Source organism: Sus scrofa, chromosome 4, assembly GCF_054392235.1.
Source record: "Sus scrofa isolate SSC_HxYL_T2T_F1_AM1 chromosome 4, Sscrofa_HxYL_maternal_Yorkshire_Landrace_v2.0, whole genome shotgun sequence".
NCBI classification, from domain to species: Eukaryota; Metazoa; Chordata; class Mammalia; order Artiodactyla; family Suidae; genus Sus; species Sus scrofa.
The window spans coordinates 80,711,297-80,734,170 of NC_139386.1; the positions used below are offsets into that span (position 1 = coordinate 80,711,297).

Genomic DNA, 22,874 nt, shown 5'->3' on the forward strand with positions numbered 1-22,874 from the left:
GAGATACGGATGATATTAATATATCCTTCAGTCACTGTAATGATTTTCTTTTTCAGAAGTAGGAACATAACTAATATTTACGTTTTCATTGGGATGGTGTTATATTACCTATTCCCATCTAGAAGTCAATTTTCAAACCTGACCATCATCAACCAAATGAGGAAAAATCCCATAGGATAGCTGTGACTGCCACTCTTTTTTTTTCTTTTCTTTTCTTTTCTTTTTTTTTTTTTTTTTTTTTGGCTTTTTGCCATTTCTTGGGCCACTCCTACAGCATATGGAGGTTCCCAGGCTAGGGGTCGAATCGGAGCTGTAGCTGCCGGCCTACGCCAGAGCCACAGCAACGCAGGATCCGAGCCGCGTCTGCGACCTACACCACAGCTCATGGCAACGCCGGATCCTTAACCCACTGAGCAAGGGCAGGGACTGAACCCGCAACCTCACGGTTCCTAGTCGGATTCGTTAACCACTGAGCCAAGACGGGAACTCCTGACTGCCACTCTTAATAGTAGTACATCCCCTGGAAATGTGAAACCCCATGGGACCTCCTTTCTCATTTCAGTTATAATAAAAGACCTGAGAACCAGAAACCACTTTGGAGAGTCTTCGAGAATTGACCTACATTTTTCAAAATGATTGCTCTTAACTTTACTGTTGTAAAACAGTAAATTAATTAATGAGCTGAGACTCTATCAAGACAAAAGAAGCCTTTGCGAACCCTTTCCCTGCTTTCCTGAAGGATCCTTTCTTCATTGTTACGATTACCTTGACAGAGTGATTAAGCCATGAATTAATGACAGAGGTGATGGGGGACCATTTTGTTACTGTCACTGCAACAGGGGCCGCCTTTGTCTTATTGACTCTCTGCTACTGAAAACACGATCTGGAGAGTAAAGAATCCACCCAAAACTGACATCTTTATTCATAATTATTATCTGAGCTGCAGAAAGAGGAAGTCAGACTGCTATTTACATGGATGGAATCTCCTAGGCTGGGGGTTCAGAAAGGTGACTTTTGTCCTTTTTAATTGATGTTTTTGATGGAAAGTCAAATCAAAGTCACCTCAAGTCCCTTTAGACTCCTGTTCACTACAGATCCTACTTTTTTTACATACACGCGATTCTGATGGATTGATCCTCAGCCAGCCCACACACCGCCCTCTGCTCTGTTTGTGTGAAAGGGTCCCCATGACGGGAAAACAGGGCATGTGCATAAATTGAGCAAAAGAAGTAGAACTTCTTCAAACAGCATACCTCTGAATCATAAAGGGGAGAAAACAGTTCGACATACTTCAGACACTTTTTAAGTAGATGCTTAAATTATTACTATTTTTTTTAATGTGGAAGTCTAGAGTTCCCGCTGTGGTACAACGGGATTGGTGGTGTCCTGGGAGCCCTGGGACGCAGGTTCAATCCCCGGCCCGACACAGAGGGTTAAGAATCCTTCATGGTCACAGCTCTGGCTTGGGTTGCAACTGCAGTTCAGATCTGATCCCTGGCCCAGGAACCCCATATGCCATGGGGCAGCCCAAAAAAGAAAAAAAGAAAAAGGTAAAAGTCTGAAGTGTTGCCATGGGGTTGAATACTGTTCAGCATCAGGAGAGATCTCTAACCTCCTCAAGATCCAGGTAACCCCCATTCAGGAAAGGTCAGGGCAGTGATCTCCGCTGGCAGAGTGTCACCCGGGCCTGTTCTCTAACGAGTGCAGGCCTGGGGACAGTATCTTTGTATAGAGTTCAATTCAATTTCCAGCATATTAAATCTGTGACAGTGTAACCCAGGACAAGCTTTTAATTTAAAAAGCAAATCCAGCTCTGACAACAGCCTTCTCGTTGACATAATGGACAGTTCTTTTTAAGCCTGGGAAGCACAGTTCCTGTTTCCTAATCATACCACTCCAGTTGTGCACACGTCATCACGAGAAATGCAGAAGACAAGTCTGGCTTCCCAAGTGTCTACAGCACCTCTTCTGGAATGAGTGGTCTGGAACATTTTGGACATTAGCTTCAAAGACTTAGATATGGGTTTTCATGAAAATGGGTTAATTTGATTATAACTAAAATTTGGCAATGATACAAAATAAGTTGCATTATACAAAGAAGCTTAAGAATCTCTCTCCATGCATAAATAATACCAGTTCCTGGGTTTTAGACACTAATATTGTCAACTCTGGAAAATCCCTTGTAGATCCCGTTTGACTGCATGACACACACGGTAGCAAAGGCCTCAGAAGAACAGACTTTCTGGTGCACATACTCAGGGGTCTGGGCAAGCAAAAAAGAAATGTCTAAGAGTAGGATCAGAATGTTAAACCCAGAAAGAACTGTGAATATTATTTTTGACCAGTCACATCATACAGGCAGAACACTAAGCCCAGAAGGAAGAAACCAAAAGAAGCTCTAAGCCTGGGGAGCCCCAGGGACTCTGCTGCATCAGCTGTCACCTGTAACCTGGTTAGGGGACTACCTGGGGTCTGAGCCACCAAGCAGTCAAATACTCTCTGCTGACGCCCCATTTTGTCCATTTCTCCAAAGGGCAGCTGCCTCTCTAAATAAGGTCCATCGTTGAGGAGTTTCTGTCATGTAGTAAAAAATCCTACTAGTATTCATGAAGATGCAGATTGGATCCCTGGCCTCACTCAGTGGGTTAAAGTGGGTTGCCGTGAGCTGTGATGTTGGTTGCAAAGACAGCTTGGATCTGGCATGGCTGTGGCTGTGGCTGTGGCCGGGGTTGGGGGGGGTGTTGCAGCTCCAATTTGACCCCTAGCCTGGGAACTTCCATATGCCGCACCTGTGGCCCTAAAAAAGCAAAAGCAAAAGCAAAAGCAAAAAAAAAAAAAAAAGGTCCATTGTTGAGACTCCACCTATGACCCTCTCCCTTCATCTCAGGGTTAAAAAGATCTAACAGTGTCACTCAAGCCACCTCTGGCCTCTAGGAGGTTTTGGACTGATTCATTTCTGTTTTTGACTCATCTTTCTTTTCACTTGCAATAATAATCTGGATTAGTGCTGTACATATACTAGACATGGAAGCAATGTTTCATGGAGGCAAGAATGTTGGTGTTGGTGGTGGTAATAGTGGAAGCTATAGCCTTGCTGTGTGAGTAGACAAAGAGGAGTGCCAGAAATACAAAAAATCATTCTGTATACAACTATATTCTTAGAAAGTCAGGTGTAAGTGAGAATGAAGTGAAAAATATTGATCCCAAGGCTTCCTCAGTCTGACTTTTCCATCAGCAAGAACAGGAAAGTGAAGGTGGGCTTCTTGCTTCATTTTTTTCGGAAAATAACTGGTCTTGTGTGACACTTATCCCCACTCCCCAGCACTAGTAACCTAAAACAGAGCTGTGTGATTGGGTGTATCCTTTACAGGTAAGGCTCACTTTTCCAATTTTCTGTACCACTAGAAACTCAAGAAGCAACAAGGCAGCAAGTACAGTGACACTCTTATAAAGAAGAAAGAATAACACCAGGGCATCATTCACAGACCAGCAAATATTCCCTGGACATGTCTTCTTGTGAGCAGAAGTTCCACAACTACTAGAGCAATTCCATGAGGCTTTGCCCATGACCTTCCTTCCCAACCAGCCATGCCAACAGTTACCAATGACACCATCTTACACCTAGATGGAAGTTACTTGGAGGGTGGGTCAGAATTACACATACCATTCAAGAGACTATCTCTTGCTGAGAATTACTGATTTTTTTTTCTATGAAATCCATCGACATATTTCAACCAGTTTACAAGATTATACCTGCTAAGCATGTTCTCATGACGAGCACCACACTGAGCCTTAAGTTTGATAATGCATAAGAGTAATAAAGCCAATTCTGATTCCAGGTCTTGCTTCCATAAGCCTAGAATGGGGGCCTTTCAAATTCTAAAAACAAGTCAAGGAAATGTGCTAACCAGATTAGCCCACGATTCCATATGAAAGGGGATCTTTCTATCTGTTCCTCAGTGACTGGGGCTCTTTAAATTTACAGGTAGACCATTCCACTCAAACTGTGCACAAAGAGATCACATTGAATGGCAAGTCATATATCTGGATATTCAAACATTAAGGATATTTTTTGTAAGTGACTATGGAAAGACCTTCAAAGCTACTGACCCAAGAATTTTGGACCTGTTCAAAAATGACAGCATCTATTTGTACAGACACCACTGCAGAATAGTCTACAATTTCATGGGGTAAAATAAGAATAACTTTTTTTTCCCCTGTGAACAGGGTACAGTTTATGTCAGTGGAAAAAGGAAAACTTTTGCGCTGATTACAGAGATACTGAAATAGGTATATCCACCACACAGATTTATGCATAAATGATTCCAGCTCAGACAGAAGCCCAAGTAAATGCACAGAGGACTGTCAGATTGTGTGTGGATTTACATCCGTTAGCTAACTCAGAGATTTAAATACCAAGCCCAGCACTCAGGAAGTGGTGTGGATTTGTGATGCTCTGGGGAAGACACAGGGTCCATAAACCAATGCATAGGTTTCAAAGTGACACGACTGCAGTATTTCAAGCGAACTCCTACTTCTCTCATGCACGAAAAGCAAAGGTGAGTCCACTGCGTTTGGAGCAGCACATGTCCACTGCATAAAATCTCAGAGCTGGGAGATAGTCAGGTTCAACCCTCTGTGTAATAAAGTCTCTTCTACCGCAATTCTGCCTATAGTTTCCCAACCTATGCCTAGACACGCCAGTGATGTGGAACTCAGTGCTTCGAAGGATTAGCTGATCTTGGGATCCCTTTGACCACTTAACATTTTTCTCTTTTTTTTTTTTTTTTTGTCTTTTTGTCTTTTTGTCTTTTTGTTGTTGTTGTTGTTGCTATTTCTTGGGCTGCTCCCGCAGCATATGGAGGTTCCCAGGCTAGGGGTTGAATCGGAGCTGTAGCCACCGGCCTACGCCAGAGCCATAGCAACACGGGATCCGAGCCGCGTCTGCAACCTACACCACAGCTCAGGCAACGCCGGATCGTTAACCCACTGAGCAAGGGCAGGGACCGAACCCGCAACCTCATGGTTCCTAGTCGTATTCGTTAACCACTGCACCACGACTGGAACTCCAACATTTTTCTCTTTATGTCAATTCAAAATCTCTTCCTGTAGTTCTCATCCTTTTTGCTCAGAGGGTCAATGCAAAAGTCTCTTCCATAATCCTTCAGGGCTTCCCAGAGAGCTTTCAAGTTGAGAGGTTTCTCTTCTACCTAATCCTCAGTTACAGCAACCATTTTCCATATTTCTTTTTTTAAGTCATGTAGTCTACAAAACTACATGACCTAAAGAGGGAAACATCTAAAATTCTCTATCTCAATTTCCACATAGGCAAAACGCAAGTGTCACCTCAAAGATGATTCGGAGGACCACATAGGAAAGAAAAGATGGAAACCCTCTGAAAACTGAAGTTCTGTACCAATACAAGGAACAATTTTCTAAGGACCAGGAGATCTAAATTTCAATAAGGTGAAGCCCACCATATCCTGGGGAAAATATCTTCAAACAGTAACACAAACTTTGCCAAGAATTTACTTTACGAAAACTTTCCCACCATGTTGGGCCTATTTATATGGTCCAATTCATTCCATCCAAGCTCAATTTGTTTAAAATCAATGAACTTTTATGAGTGAAAGAGACATGAACAAGTCAGAGAGGAACTGATGACACATACCCCCTCTGAACCTTTCAACTTTTTGGTTTTGCCGTTCCTTCAACTAACAAGGTTTTACCACTTTTGTCAATGCTCTTCCCTCTTATAATCTTTTGATGATTTCTCAGTGCCTTCAGAATAAAATCTACATTCCTTTCATTATCCAGCCCAACTAATTCTCCATCTGAACCTCTAGTGCTATCTCTCCCTCACCCTCAACGCAAAGCACACCCTAAACCTGCCTTGCTCCTTCTTGCCTCTCTGCCCTCACACATGGGCACAACCACAGCTACATAGCCAATGCCAGCAGATCTCCCACCAGCCAAACCTTTGCTCAGACATCCCCTGTTCGAGAGCCCTACCTGAACCCCTGAGGTGGTCTGAGTTTCCTGTTCCTACCACGTGCTTATTTCCCTGTATTGAAATTGTCTGCTTACTATCTGTCTTCTTCATCAGAAAGCAGATTTCTTGAAAGAAGATGTGTATTTTATTCGTTTGGGGATGATTAGTACCTAGCACAGAGCTTTGCAGGTGCTCAATTCAGACGAATAGATAAATTAATATTCAGCAGATGGACCACAAATATATGGAAAAGAGCCATTCACTAAACTCAGAAAAGGAGACCCATCTTGCCTGACCTAGATCAATTCTGCAGAACTAACTCAGAATCAGTAAGGTACTTTTTCAATAGTTGAAGCCGTAACCTATATGCTATTTTCCTACCGGTTGTTTATCGCTAGAACTTTTTATCATTTACAAAGCACTTTCTGCTTCTTCACATACATTGTGTGCCCTTTAATCATTAATGCCACTATAAGATCATGTTACCCAGCTGGGATTTAATGCAACAGCCTCAGCTCATCCAAGTGGTATGGGAAGCAGAGCACAGGACTTAGACGACAGGGGCTCTAGCCCCTGTTCTGCCATTAAACTACAGGTGTGTTATTGGAGAAACATCCTAACTTGTCTAAACTCAGCTTTCTCTCCAATTCTGCCAACCTCGGTGAAGGTAAATTGTCATTTCTTATACATTGTTGTCCTTATTATGCAAATTGGCATGTGGAAGTAGCTGACTGAGCCAGAAAGAGCACAGACTCCAGGGTAAGACAGTTTTGACTTGTTTTGACTCTGAGCTACATCACATAAGAGATGGATAAACTTGTGCCAGTTACTTAATCTCTCTGAGCCAGTTCTCTTATACTCAGACATACTAATGATTAGATGAGATAAGGAGTATAAAAATACTTGCAGATTTTTCAAGTGCCGTATAAAACCCTGGTTATCATCATTCTTGTTTGGCCAGGTTGAAGAATGGCATAGAACAACGTTTCTTGGAGTGCTTCGTGTGCCACTGAATTCCGAGAGTATTTAACAGGTGTGCCTTTAAAAAGTTATCGGCAACTGCAGAATAGCTTAGTAAGTAAACGCTTTGAGAAGTTCTGCTGTGGGGAGATCTGCTTAACTGTTTATCCCGTCATTTTCCCATGTCCTTGAACCTGGAACACATGTTAACGCTTGTGGGGATCAAGCATGAGAGATGCAGGAAAAGCTGTGTTTTCACCAGGTGACTCTCACAATAAGCTATTTAGAAACAAAACCCAAAATGATAAAAATACTCTCCATTCCATCACCCGTTGACTTACCCTTTGCCATGTGCCTATTTGCTAGAAAACAACTAAATATGTATGCACCTACACATGTAAATGTGAGGAGAAATTTAGCTTGAATTTTAAGAAACGTCTTAAATCCTGAAGGAAGAAGACATCTAGATATAATTGATTGTGGGTATGAAGACCAAACACTGTTTCAACTGGGCATTTATGATTCCCATTGGCTGAAGTGCCCTCTTCATAGCTTCTGGAATCACACGATATGAACAAGAAAGCAAAGTACTTTCTCATTCATTTGTAGGTACGATTCCTTTAAAGCCATGATTGCTTTTTTCACATGGTAGAAAATATTCACTTCATTATTTCAAATGGCTCTTTTCTAGTATCAACTCTTGCGACTTTAAAAGCTGACATTAATTTCCCATTAGTAAACTTTAATTAAAATGAGTATGTATCACGCTTTGGGTGGTTGCATTTGTAACAAATGTCCGAATACATGCAAATCTTGTCCAAAATGTTTCCAATAGCTTTTTCTGAACAAGCAAACACTTTGATGTCTTTTCAAAGGATTTTATCTGCAGAGAGCTTTTAGCATCTGGCTCTTACCTAAAATGACTAGAATGCTATGGAAATACAATGGATAGTTACCAACCTAGCTAAAATCTATTCTATTGATCTTAGAAAGTAGCATGTTAAAAACATGAGTAATGATCTCTGAGCTTTGAACCATTCATACCCTGGTGTTTTCTGCAAACCTTGTGTACAATGCATTGCAAAGAAAAGCTAGAAAAAGCAGAAGGATGTTCCTCATTTAAAGAACCACAGTGCTCAAAGATAATGTTCTTACACAGTGATCCGAGATGCACTGCATCTCACCAGCTTATCACCAAAGATGCATCCCCCAAGTTCCCTTCAAATAGTCTACACTCAGAGAAGTTGAAACAGTTCCGAGTGCATCTGAGAGGCAAACCCCATGAATTCTGATCCCATGTCAAATTCCTACATCCAGCTAAAGTTTTTTGTTCTGCTTTGCTTTGCCTTTAACATCCTAAGGCGAAAATGAGGCTGAGTCTTAGACCAAGCTTCCACCTAGTTACCCCATTATCCTTCAACTACTTAACCAGAATCCAAGAACAGTAGGATTAGATAACTCAGATATGCATATTAAATACATTATTCCGCATAGGTAGACAAACATCTGGAAACATGTCCAGCAATACTTCCTCCCAGATGACTTTGCATTAGCAGAATAAATTTCAAAGCCCTTAAGAAAAACAGGGTAGAAATGCTTAACAAAAAGGAGCCACATGACTACAGTTTCTCCAAGGGTTGGGCTGGTTAATGTATTTGTCTGAGAGGTTGGGGTTTTCCTTGGCATCCAACCCTCCCCGCTTCCCTCCTTCCCTTGGACAGCTTTGCCATATGGCCAGTTGACCCAGTGGCTGTGGTCTCACTGAGATGTGTTTAGGTCCTTGTCTTTTCCTAATTATTTCTGACTTTCTGCATTTTCTATCCTGAGATATCAACATCATTTTTCAACTGGGAAAATGTTTGGTTTAGCAGGTCTAGTAAACAAACCATAATGAAAAGGACTTCTTCAGCCTTAGACTTTGAGATCTGATTTTTCATGCCATATCAATCTGTAAGAAGCATAGGTAGTTCTTAAGTTAATAGAACTGAGAAGTGTTTGCATTAACATAAATCTAGAAATTTTAAAGGTGAAAGTGAGTGATTTCTAAAGCTGGCATAAAGTTTGCAGAAGTTCACAAACAGAAAGTTGTGTCATTTATCACATTACCAGAGTAAAACTGCTAATCATGAATCCTAGCCACAAAACAATTCCAGGAATTAAACCCAGCATTTGAGTTCTTCATCAAACTTGAAGAAGAGCATCAAGCCTGTCTTTGCAACAGTCAACCACAAGAAATGGAGCTAGCACATTTCAGTGACACTTCAAAAATCCCTGGAGTCCAAAATATGGAGGTTTCCAACATCAGTTTGTCTGATCGCATACAATGTAGCACTTTTCCAGAAAGTATCTATTTAAAAAAAGAAAAGCTTTTACCATTTGAAAGGTCACTGTCTAAGGCAATGATTTACAAGCAGTGGTCCTGGGAAAGGTTGAAAAATAAGCACACTTACTCTACTCAGTGAAAAACACTGTAGTTCACCATAAAGAAAAAGAACTTTTTAGTTCTGTTCCACAAATTCTCCAAGTTGTTTCCACTTGGGAAAACTCATCACAGTTCAGGACTTAAAATTTTTTTAATCACAAAAATAACTGCAAATGAAATTGAAAAGGACACTGGCATAGCAGAAAGTAGTCCCATATCAGTGCACTTGTGGAGAAGTTTCCTCATTTCACTTACACTTAACTAGGTCATTTTAAACAAACAAACATAAACCCCACAAAGCAAAAAAACAAAACTCCAGGATGTTAGCATGCAAATACTTCAATGCAAAGAATTTTTGTAGAGGTAAAATGTCACTTCAAAAAGCACAACGCAGAGCCACGCGTTTCTGAGCACACTGCTTCATTATATTCCTAAATCCAGCCAGTGATGGCTCAAACCATGGTTCCCTCTGCCCAGAGAGTTTAGCCCTGTATTCAGGTTGTAAGTGGGAGTGATGTCTGTGTAAAAAGACTGGGAAGATCAGATGACAAGCAACAAAGCGAGTCCATGAAGACGCCAAGTGTGATCCAAGTTTACGAGATGCACGACCCTTTTCCACGGGTTCTTAGTTATATGAGAAATCAGATACGGCGAAATAATCAGAAAGCGCAACATAAGAGTAAGTCTGGGACCCATAAAGTGCACTTACTCGTATTTGGAGAGAAACATAAATAAAAATATCGATAGCCTTCCAAAAAGGCAAGCGTGTCCCTACTAAGCTTAATTCGAAGCACAGGACTTCTCTCTAGTGATAATTAAAAGGCGAGTACTTTGGAGCAGCAACAACTCCCATCTAACTAGCAATAGCGATTTTTCTCAGGAACCAAAAGACACCATCCAAATTGCAATATACACCTCTAATTCAACATAATTAAAGGAGATTTTTAGAAGATGTGATAGGCATCCTCTGTACTCACTGAAACAGTGTCACTAAAAACGTGTGTGTCACTGGGGGGTGGATAGCATATAGATAGAGAAGCTAGTGAGTGGGAATACAGAAGGGATGAGGTGCTCAAAGCCACTTTGCTGCCTCTTCCTTGCTTCTCACTTCTCCCACGCCCCCCCTCCCCTGGTCGTGATCACCAATTTTAAAATGCCAAACCAGTTTTGAAAAACTAGCAAACAAACAAAAACGGAAAGAGTGTGACTAGGGTTACTCCCACAGCACCCCTAAACGATTTTCGTGCAACAGCAAAGCAGTGGGGATGTAATAGCAGCAGCAGCAGCAAATCTCCCTCCAACATCCCCACCCGTGATACAGTACCTCCAGATCTGCCCGAGCTGCAAGATGTGGATGAGTGACTGCAGGAGCCAGATGCAGAAGGAGCAGGACGCAGACCTGTGTTTGCCGCCGGCCCGGCTGCTGGCGGCGGTGATGTTGCTCTTGCTGGCGTTGGATGCTTGCCTTTGCGGCGTGGAAGGACGAGCCTCGCCTTCCGCGGCTGCAGACCCGCTGCTGACCACTGTCTTGCAATCCGCTCCAGGCTGCGGGTAGCTGGAGGCGGCGGCGGCTGTGGCGCTGTCCTCGGTGCTGAAATCGTGCACAAACCAGCGGAAGCTAAACACTTGCACCGAGAGCGAGCCGAGCACCACGAAGAAAAGCGTAAGCCCGAACCACCAGCGCTGGCCGCGCAAGTAGTAGTCCACGGCGAGCCAGATGTCCGTGCCCACGTCCGCGAAGTACACGGCCACGGCGGCCAGGATCCAGAGGCAGTCCCACAGCGAGTAGCGCCGCTGCTCCCTGCCCAGGCGCAGGCACAGCGCCGCCGAGCCCGCCCCGCCGCCGCCGCCGCCGCCGCCGGGGCCGCCCGAGCCCCCGGAGCCGCCGCCCGAGCCGCCGCTCCCGGCGCAGCAGCAGCAACAGCAGCGCGAGCAGCCGCCGCCGTCCCGGCAGCAGCCGCCCCCCGCCGCCTCCTCGTCCTCGGCTCCCGACCCCGACGGCAAGCCCGAAGCCAATCCCTGCACCGAGCCCGAGTGGTCGGAGTTCTGCAGCGGGGTGAACGCCACGTCGCTGCTCTTCTTCATTTTCAGCCTCCCGTCTGATTTAGCGGCCATGATGCCTCCGAAGCGGAGGAGCGCCCTCCTTTATGTGACACCTTTCCGCGCTGTCTCCTCCTCCCGCCACCTCCTCGCCTCGCCCTGGCTTCCCTCTCTGGCGGCGCGGCTCCCCTCCTTCTGCTCCTGCGCCGGCTCGCCTGCCGCCCGCCGCCCGCCGCCGCCCGCCGCCCGCCGGGCTGGGCGCTGGGCCGGGCTAGCGGCGCGCCCGGAGCCGGCAGGAGCGCCGCCTGGCTGCCTGCGCGGAGCCAAGCTGCTCGCGGCGCCCGGCGCGCGCCCCGGCCCGCCGCCCGCGCTGCTCGCTGTCCCGGCCCCGCGGCTGCCGCCCGAGCCGCCGCCGCCGCCAGCAGCAGGAGCAGCAGCGGCCGCCGCCGCGCTCCTCAGACCTGCACATTCCTCTCCTCCCCTCGCGCGCGCTCCCTCCTCCCGCTTCCTCTCCTCCACCAGCTGACTCCGAGGGAGAGGATGACCTCATCCCTTCTCTTCCAGCTGCCGCCGCTCCCACCCCGGCTCGGGAGGGGCGAGGGAGGAGGAGGAGGGCCCCGGAGGAGGGGCGGGGACCGGGAAGCGCGGCTGGATGCGGGGTGGGGGCGGCCGGTCCCCGGGGCCCGGGGAGGGCGGGGGAGGCCGTCTCGGGCCCTAGCTCTCCGGACTCCGGAGCGCGCCGGCTGGCTTGGACCGACCCTGGGGGAGGGTCGGGAGCGCGCGGAGAGGGGGGGTGGTCCCCGCGTCCAGCCGGGGCGGAGGTCGAAGGAGGGTGGACACCGCGGGTGTGGCAGCGGCAAGGGCTGCGGGGCGCAGGCCTCTTTGTGTTCCGCTCGGAGCCGCGGGTGCGTGGGGAAGGGCTGGGGGCGCATCCGGGGCCGGCGAGGGTTGGGGGACTGGCTTGAACTCGGACGCCAGGGCCCCGACTGCTGGCAGCGGCCGTGGGTGTGCCCGGCCTCGGAGAGCGGCGGGGTAGAGGGCGCGCAGGGCCGCGAAGGCGCCCAGCGTGGATCTGGGGCCGCGGAGGACGGGCGGGCCCGCCAGGAGCCCCAAGTCCGCGCCCTCGGGGGAAGGGACGCGCAGCCTCCAGGCGCCTGGGTGGGCCGGGCCGGGACAACCTCGGGGAGGAGAAAGGGCGGCCCGAAGCCCTCCGCAGCCTGGTCCCCCTACAGCCTGGCGGGGACCCCCACGCGCTCTCCGCGCCTGGAAGACTGCTGAACCTGGAGGGGCGGCGGCGCGCGGCCGCATCCTCCGGCAGGTGGGACGCGCAGCACCCCAGGCGGCGGCTCCGGGTGGCGGTCGGGCGGGGCCGGCTGCCTCGGGGAACCGGGAACGGAGCCCCGGCCCACAGGCGGGGAGTGGCGGAGCCTGGAGCTGGCGCCACCTCCCCGAATCCAAAAGGAGAATTACCTGCGCTTAGAGCTATAGGATTTGCAGGCTTGCCTAGTACCGCAACTCCAGAAACGACTCGAATAAAATAAATGAGTGATCCAAGTGGTTCACCAAATTACATATAAAGAGAATCTGAAACATTTTGCGGACTGAAAAGACTTAAAGATCCAATAGCTATAGGATCCTTTATATATGTATGAGTATGTGTGTGTGTGCGTATAATCTTAGTCTTTGATTTGTCTCACTTAACTTTTGCAAATGTAAAAAACAGGGAGTGTAATTCTTAAATTATACTGTGACTCACGTGTTTTAAGACCAGAGGGAAGTGAGGCAACAGGTATTTCACCTCCACGAAGAACACCATTGTGGTTTTCTAAACCTGGAGGCAAAACCTAACACCCTCCTGCTTAAGGGTAGACCTCAAGCTCTGTTCCAACGTGTGTCTGAGCCATTCTTAATTCCTGGCATTATGGAGTAGAATTTCTCCTCATGTAGACATAGCCGCCCCATAGCATAGACATCTTATGCTATGGCTCCTCCACTGTTTTGGCACCCAGCCTGGAAGGGTGGGCCTTGCCCCATCCCCCCAATCCTTTCTTCTTACGGACTGCTTCCCTGGACAGCCTTACTTGGCCTTTCCCTGTCAGCCTGACAGGAGGTTGTTGGGCCAAGGAGCCCATAAATATTACCTGACATGTACAACTCCAGTATTTCTAAAAAGGCATGGCCAAATGGTGAATAAGAGTCATGGCAGGACCATGGAACCAGTTATGTTGCCGAGCCAAGGGTGTGGTTTTTTGGGTTTTTTTTTTTGTTTGTTTGTTTTTTTGTCTTTTTGCCATTTCTTGGGCCGCTCCTGAGGCATATGGAGGTTCCCAGGCTAGGGGTCGAATTGGAGCTGTAGCTGCTGGCCTGCACCAGAGCCACAGCAACGAAGGATCCGAGCTGCGTCTGTGACCTACACCACAGCTCACGGCAACACTGGATCGTTAACCCACTGAGCAAGGGCAGGGATCGAACCCACAACCGCATGGTTCTTAGATTCGTTAACCACTGTGCCACGATGGGACCTCCCCAAGGGTGTGTTTTAAATCTAACTTTAAAATTGCACCCTCTTGGAGTAGAATCAGCCTTTTTTTTGGGGGGGTGGATACCTGGGGGGTTTTCCCCAAGGTCCAAATCTAAGATTCCATCTCCAGGGCACTACAGCTGATCTCACTTTGTGCCAAACCACTGGGGAGAAGAATGATCTCTTAGGTAACTGGGTGCTGGAGGATAGAGTGTATTCTCGGTCAAGTGAAGTGTCTTACAGTGCACCAGGCATGACAAGGCTGCAGAGGATCCGAGGTTCTGGAGGCCTGGAGCTGCCTGAAGTTTCCTTTAAAGTGGAAACTTTCTTATTCCATTGTATCCCCTGCATCTAGCACAGTGCCTGCCTGCACAGACTACTCGCTCAATAAATATTAGTTGAATGAATGTATGAATTTATAGAAAGAACATTACACAACAGAAGGAATGCTACATTCTGTACTAACTAATGTTTCCATGGAACCGGGAATTATTAGGCTTATCCTGTTAGGTTCTAAAAAAGAAATAACCAGTAATACTTTCCTTAGTAATACATTTATGCAAAACCATCCAGACATCTTTTTAAAGTTTTACTCTGGAAAGTAGTGGGAGTTAGTGGGAGGTGTGCAGAAGCAGGAGGCCAGGGAAAGAGCATTCCCATCCAAGCTCTGCTACGTCCTGGGCCCAGGATTGGGCACATTGGCTAATTAAGAGAATGAATATGAGGATTGGCTGAGATCATGCTTATTATTGTGCTTTGTATACAAGATTTTTCTTAAAGGTCTCTAATCCCATAAGCCTATTACATCTCAGGACTTGGATTTTTTTTGGGGGGGGGCCACACCGGCGGCATATGGAGGTTCCCAGACTAGGAGTCGAATCAGAGCTACAGCTGCCGGCCTACACCACAGCCACAGCAATGCCAGATCTGAGCTACATCTGCAACCTACCCCACAGTTCATATCAACACCAGATTCTTAACCCACCGAGGGATGCCAGGGATCAAACTCGCATCCTCATGGACTCTATGTCAGGTTCTTAACCCGCTGAGCCACAATGGGAACTCCACTTTCCCACTGTTTTAAATGATCTTTTCTCTGTTCTTCTTTTCCCATCTCAAACTTTCGATACCTCCTTCCACAGCCTTAGTCTCAGTTGATGACTTGCTTCCCATTTCACTGAGAAAAATGAAGCACAACAGAACAGAACCCACAAAGCTCTCGGCACCTGTCCTGCCCCCCAGTGAGCATCTGTACCCGTGCTGAGCTCCTGTCGCTACAGGGGGACCCTCCACTGGTTCACCAGCTCCCATCCCCTCACAGCTCAGGAGCACAGTCAACACTAATTTCCACAATCATCAATTTCCCCTCTCTGCTGGGTTACCCCCCATCCTGTATAAACATGCTCCTATTTCACAAGTTAAAAAACAAAGCCAACCAAAAAACACTGAAACAGAACAACAACAACAACAAAATTCCTTTGATTCCAGTTCCCTTTCTAGCTAGCACCACATTTCTGTGAAATCTTTACAACAAACTCCTTCAAGAGTTGCCTAACCTGGCTTTCTTCAATTCCCATTCACCTGACCTCTTGAATGCAATCAAAGAAACCAACAAGCACTCCACCGAAACCACTCTCACCAAGCCCCCTGGCATCTAGCTCCACTTCACCAGACATCTCAGCCTGCATCTTGCTTGAACCCGTCAGCAGCATTTGACCTAGTTGATCGCTCCCTGCTCATTGAAATACTCTCTTCGCTTAGCTTTTACCTCAGCGTGTACTCTTGGTTTTTTTCCCTCTCTCAAAGCCTACTGCTCTGGAATTCCCATTGTGGCTCAGCAGGTTAAGAACTCAGCTAGTATCCAAGACAATGCAGGTTCAATCCCTGGCCTGGCTCAGTGGGTTAAGGATCTGCTGTTGCAACCAAGGTTCAGCATAGGTCGCACACATGCCTCGGATCCCACGTTGCTGTGGCTGTGGTGTAGACCAGCAGATGCAGCTCCGATTCGACCCCTAGCCTGGGAACCTCCGTATGCTGCAGGTGCGGCCATAAAAAGCAATAACAACAACAAAGCCTGCTGCTCGGCTCATTCTAGGTCCTTGCTAATTCCTCTGACTTTTTTTTTTTTTTTTCTGTTTTGTCTTTTTTCCTTTTCTAGGGCCATTCCCGCAGCATATGGAGGTTCCCAGGCTAGGGGTCGAATTGGAGCTGTAGCCGCCAGCCTACACCACAGCAACTCAGGATCTGAGCTGTGTCTTTGACCTATACCACAGCTCATGGCAACGCCAGATCCTTAACCCACTGAGCAAGTCCCGGAACCGAACCCGCAACTTCATGGTTCCTAGTCAGATTCATTAACCACTGCACCACGATGGGAACTCCCCTAATTCCTCTGACTTTAAAGGGCTCAGTCCTCAAATCGTCCTCCATGTACTCTTGCTCCCTCGATGATGTCATGAAATCCTAGGTTTCAAAATGCTGCTTATGCACTGAGGACTCCCACGTTTACTTCTCCCGCCTGGATATGTCCCCTGAGCCCTGGAATACACCCCACTGCTTTCTCAACAGCTGTACTTGGATGCCTAATAGACACCTCAAATTTAAGTCATCTGAAACTGAACTTTAGATCTTCCCCCCAAATCTGTTCCTTTTCCCTCGTTTCAGTTAATGACAGCTCTGTCCTTTAAGTGTCTCAAACCAAAGACAGTGGAGTCACCCTTGACCACAGTTTTCTCTTAGACTCATATCTGATCTGCAGCAAACACTTCGGGCTCTACATCAAAATAGATTTTTATTGGCTCGTTTCTTACCATCTTCCCTGAGACTGCTCTGATTTGATTCTCAGTTATCTCCTGCTGGAGTGCCGCCTCCTAACTGGTCTTCCTGTCTTTGCTCCTGCTCTCTTCCCAACAAGGCAGCAGTCTGAAAGCTCCTTTAGATAAACAAGTCAGATTCATCAACGCACATCAGTGTTGGCTACATATTTGTGGGGCCCCGTGTAAAATAATATTCCAGGACCCCAGCTGGGGGCAGGAAAGTCAGTCTCTGCCCCACCCTACAGTGGACGAGCAGCTCCTCAGAGATGGCAGTTCTCTTGCTGGACATGCTTAGTACCTGGATCCTGGCAGGGTGCGTGGGAGGTGACCTGCCTGATGCAGCTGATGCTGCGGTCCAAGGAGGGGAGGACCCCAGCCTTGCCTCACCCTGAAATGCCATGGGGCACACCCCAGCCCCAGCACTCTCCCTTCTATGCCCAGATGCCCGTGGGGGATGGAGGGCAACAGTGACTGTGGGACGGGGTGAGGGCATGAAGGGAAGGCCAGGCCGGGCTGGAGGACAAGGAGGTGGTGGGTGGTGTGCTGAGAACCATCCTAGGGAGGCTCTGAAGTCCTGGCACTCACTCCACTGTCCCATCAGACTTTGCTCATAAAACACAAACTCAAAGATAAAAGATGGCAAGTGCAGAGCGTGGCAGTGTGAGGGTCCTCTGAGCTCTGTACACCTGCTCTGGTCACAGGTCCCTGCGGCAGCCTATCCTGCAGCTTATCCTGCAGCTGCTCATTGTTTTGCTCCATCTAAGAAGGAACATTTTCCTATTGGCCTGCAAGGCTCAGGTAGTCTAACTCCCGGAAAGAGGCCTGCTCCCTCATCGTTCTGATTTTCCAGTCAAAGTTCTCCAGTGTTTTACAGCAGCTAACGTCTTTTAGACACACTTGCCTTATTAAGACCTCATGACACATTTGTGAAAGACCCCAGACAGACATCCCGCCACCATTTATTTAAAAAGGGAATCAAATGAGACTTTGAGAGTTTGAAAGACTGCCCGGTATCACAGTTCTTATTGCGTTAAAATGCTCTACTTTTTTTTTTTTCTCCAAAATACTCTTTTAGCATGTAAAATAAAAGACATGGCTGGTTTTCTATTTTCGAATAACCATTCCGGTAGCAGAGCAGAGAAGTCAGAGAGCTTGTACAAGACCCTTCGTGATTTGTGATAGTTCATCAACCCTCCATGTACTCTGTGCCCAGAGCCTAATGCTGTGTCGGTCATGTTAAGGGGCATTAGATAAATATTCTGGGACAGATTTTCCCCAACAGGTAAATGATGACATTAGGCATTAGATGACATTAGATGTCATCTTCTGACGACATTAGAACTATAATTGTGGCCTTCGAAGGGCTAGAGCTGCAAAAACATAGACTTCTGAAATGCTAAAAAAAAAAAAAAAAAAAAAAAAGGACTTTTAAACAAAATTTAGGGCAATACCAGGTAATTTAAAGTTTGGAGGTAAGTTGGGGAAGCAGCAGCTGAGTGCTGAGGGATAAAACTGCCAAAAATGGTGAGAGGAATTCAGAAGGTTGAATTGCCTTAATATTTTAATTTCCAAATTGGCATAGCAACCCGAGCAGAGTAAGAGGAATAGAATGGCATGCAATTTAGGGTCTGAAATGAAATGTCTCCAGTGCCGGGTGCACAGGCTTAGATCTGATGCAGAAAGAAAGAGGGGGCCCTAGATTTCTTTCTGAATTTCAAAATAGCCTCCGACTGGGAAGTGTGTTTTGTTTCTGAAGTATGTTAGTGAATCATTGAGGTCTTAAAACATATTTTCCCATAAGAACAAAATGGTAAATGGTGATTAAGTCCCCAAGCCAGACAATTAAAACCTGCTTAACACTGGCATAGCTGAAATGCCCATTTGCAAGAAAAAAAAGGCAGAAAACACACCATTTCCAAACTAGCACTTTGACAATGCTAAAAAAAAAAAAAAAAAAAAATGCTATGCTGTTGAATAAGAAAGAGTTTTATTCGTAGTAGATGCTGGTGCTTGAAAAGAAAGTAAGAGAATTAAAAAAACTTATCAGCCCCTTCAGAAGAAGGAGCTGAACTTCCACTTCCCGACCCCCACCCCCACCTCCCCCACCCCCCACCCGTGCCTTCCTGTGTGGCCTGCACTTACTGTCAAATAAGAGAGTATAGGAAAGGAAGAGCAGTAATTTTCTAGCAGAGAAACTTGGGGACGTCCTGTTGGCCAGGTTGTCTAGGTCAGCGTCAGCAGAGATGTCACCTCGACAGCAGAGGCTCCTGATAAGATGGGATGAGAGTTTCTCCTCTGTCATCTTCTTTCCCCCAAAACTAAGAGGTTTCTTATGAGGAAAACATCAGGCAAATCCCAACTGAGGGGCATCCAACAAAATACCTGACATTTCTCCCCTTGGCCGTCAAGGTCATCAAGGGAAATCCAAGAAAGTACCACATCCAAGAGGAGGCTCAGGAGGTGACTGAATGTAATGGAGTCCTGGGCAGGCTCCTGGAATAGACCTTCGTGGATATGCCTGTGCAATTGGAATACAATCGAGTTTGATTAATAATAATGGACCTGTGTTGTTTCCTTAGTTGTGACACACATAAAGACATGAATATAAGATGTGAGCAATAAGGGAAACAGGGTAAGAGGTGCTTGTAGAACCTCTCGGAGCCGCATTCATAACATTTCTGTAAATCTGGAGCTATTCTAAAGTTAAGTTTATGGAAAAGTTGAAAAAATCAGCACTTTGAAAAGATGGTTAAAATCGATAAAGTGAAAAGCAAGACGGGTCAATCGAAAGAGAAGACAAAAGTGTCCCACTATCAGGTGTGAAAGAGGGGCATCGCTTCAAATTCTCCAGACGTGAAAAGGGTAATAAGACATGTAACTACCATATGGCCCAGCAATTGTAGTCCTGGGCATTTATCCCAGAGAAGTGAAAATTTATGTTCACACAAAAGGAATCCTTGTGGAAGCTTTATTCATAACAGCCCAAAACTGGAAACAATCCAGACATCTTTCAGTGGGTACATGGCTAAACAAACTGGGGCACCTCCACGCCGTAGAACACTACTCAGCAATTAAGAGACACAAACTAGTGATCAGACAACAACCTGATCTGCAGAGGACTACGCTGAGTGGGAAAAAGCCAATTTCAAGAGAATGAATAGTATGGGGTCCCCTTTATACAACAGTCTTTTAAAAAAATAATGAATTGATTCATTTTAGTTCATTTTTTATTAAAGTATAGTTGATTTACAATGTTGTGCCAATTTCTGCTGTACGGCATAGTGACCCAGTCATATATCCAGTCTCTTTCTCATGTTATCTTCCATCATGTTCTATCCCAAGAGATTCGATATAGCTCCCTGTGCTGTACAGCATGACTTCATTACTCATCCATTCTGCATGTTGTTAGATTCGCTGAAGGAGGAACACTTGAGGCCCAATTGGTATAGCAAGAAATTCACAGATCATCTGTGATAGATGGGCTGAGTTAAGATCGCATCAGCCCTGACTGCCAGGAAAAGTGAGTCTTACGTAGGGTCATGGTGGGACTCTGTGGTGAGGGTCTATGGTGGGAACCTGTGGCAAGGACTATGAAAGGAAGGTTCCACAGTTTAGGGAAAGTGTGGGGGGTCAAGTTACAGGACCCAGTGATTGTGGCAGAGATCGTTATGGAAAAAAGGACACAATGTGAGAAGATGGGTGGGGTCTGAGTCTCATGACCAGGTAAGTGTAGCAACAGGAACTGACATACAGGGGGCAGGCCATCTTTGTAGGTGGTTAATCTTTCCTGGGGGTTGTTTCCCAAAGGCCGTCGTTTCTTGCTGTCCAACTCAAACGGCTACATTCCAACAGAGGGGGCTTCTTCCATTCTTCTGAGAACCCATCAAACGTATATATAATATTCTTCAAATGACGAAAATAGAGAAATGGAGGACAAAGAGTGGTTGCCAGGGGTTAAGGATGGAGGTGATGGCTATTAAAAGATCCTTTTGGTGATGGGGCTGTTCTGTATCTTGACCGCGGAAGGGGCTGAGTGAACAGGAGATGAGCCACACAGGACTGAACACACGCCCTCGGGTAGAGAGGAGTGGACCTGAGGAGCAACTTTATGCTAATAAACCTAACAACTTGGAAAGAATAAGAGATTTATAAAGATGCGGAAGATCACCCTCCCACTCCAAGAGCATTAGAAGCTGGTAGGAAGGGTTCTCTATTCTACTTTACTTCCCCTGCTTTGGCGCAGATATGTCACTAGCATTTTACCTGTAGGGCTTTGGGGATGTGGAAGGTAATGAATAAACTTTGCGGGGTTTCCATCATGACTCAGCAGTAACAAACACGACCAGTATCTGCGAGCATGCGGGGTTGATCCCTGGCCTTGCTCAGTGGGTTAAGGATCTGTTATTGCCGTGAGCTGTGGTGTAGGTCGCAAAGGCAGCTCAGATCCTGCATCGCTGTGGTTGTGGCGTAGGCTGGCAGCTGCAGCTCTGATTTGACCCCTAGGCTGGGAACTTCCATATGCTGTGATTGTGGCCTTAAAAAGCATACAGACATACATACATGCATAAAATTCATAAAAGACAGAGAGAGGAAATGAGGAAGAAGTGGGGCAAGATTTGGGGGATGGATCAGCTGCAGTTTGGAAGAGGACCAAGAGGGAGAATGGAGGTCATACATATGAAGTGGAAATAAAGTGACTTCCTCGTTGGTGGGTTTCTAGATGAACGATACTCTTTCAGGGCCAACCGCATTAGTGATACAGTATCTTTATCTGAGGGCAAACTTTTCCGGTCTGTTTTCTAAGTCCTTCAATGTTGGGAAAATGTTTTTATATGAAGTTGTTCCTACATAGATTTTATAGAATGATAAGAAATCATATTCTTATTGGAAATAAGTTTGTACAAAAAAAGTAACATATATGATAGAGTTTTAAGGTCAACCAAAGAGACACATTATGGCCCTTCTTTAATGCATTTTAGACTTTGTTCATATGCTTTTAATATAGCCTTTGCTCTCCTCCTCCCTCCTTCTCTGCCTCTCTGTTTTTGGTTTTTTTTTTTTTTTTTTTTCTTTTTGCACCTTCATGTAATCCTGTGAAGTTATTTGCAGTACTGCTTACCTAGCTCAGTGGGGGTAATAATTTGTTTTGAAATTTTGTCTTCTAATGGTCTTGATGCCAAGTAAAACTATCTCTGCACTCCAACAATATTTTCTTTTGTATAAAAGCTATTAAAGCTCAAAAGTAAGACATAGGACATAATATTAATAATAAATAATAATTTTATTGTTAAAATAAATAAAATCATTTAAACTATAAACACAACTTTGGGATTTCTATAAAGAAATGACCTCAATGGTTTTTAAAGAGGATACTCACTTTGAAGTTTGCCATGAAGTTGACTCTGAGTTATGATTAAACAAAAATACAGATCAATTGAACTCATATTCAACAAAATCATCTCCTTAAAATTCTGTTTCTACTTTTTGAGGCCAGTCATTGTTCTATGCCATTCAGAAAAATACAGAAGCTTGAGTTTCTTTATGAAGAGTCAGTAGTTCCCTGGTGGTGCAGTGGGTTAAGGATTCGGCATGGTCACTGCTGTGGCTCGGGTTGCAGCTGTGGTGCCAAATCTATCCCTGGCCCAGGAACTTCCACATGCCTCGGGCATGGTCAAAAAAAGAAAGAGGTGGTATAGTGAGACTGAAGAGCCATTCCATCGGGAGCCCAGAAATCTGGGTTCTAAGTGCCATCTATACCAGGATCCTCCTTTCTGCAGCTATGGCATTTGAGGCTTATGGTTAATAGAGAGCAAAACAGATATGAGTTCTGAGTCACAGAACCATAGGACATTTTTGTGATATGATTCTTCTAGCCAGCATCACAGGGACAAGATTTTGCTGGTGTTTGACCTCACTCAAGTCAGCCCTTTGGCCAAGGCTCATGTGCCACAAAGACCTCCCACCACAGCATTTCCAAATCCTTTCCCAGGTTTACTCTGTCCTTGCCCTCCCTGAGTGGCACCCCATCTCCACAACCCATAACCAGTAGCTGGGACACTATTAGGAAATATCGAAAGAGTAACTCCTACTGCCTGCTCTGCTTCGGAAGTCTCATCCCGTATT

The 22,874-nt window shown here is 46.0% G+C and overlaps 1 protein-coding gene across 1 annotated transcript in view; it reads right to left on the reverse strand.

The window, feature by feature from the left end:
- XKR4 (XK related 4) overlaps positions 1-11,631 on the reverse strand; it is a 320,663-nt gene extending 309,032 nt beyond the window's left edge. Inside the window, exon 1 of the mRNA XM_021089366.2 lies at positions 10,699-11,631. Within this exon, the coding sequence (XP_020945025.2) occupies positions 10,699-11,489 (791 nt within the window). The 5' untranslated portion in view covers positions 11,490-11,631. The remainder of the gene's footprint in view (positions 1-10,698) is intronic.
- Between the last annotated feature and the right edge of the window lie 11,243 nt (positions 11,632-22,874).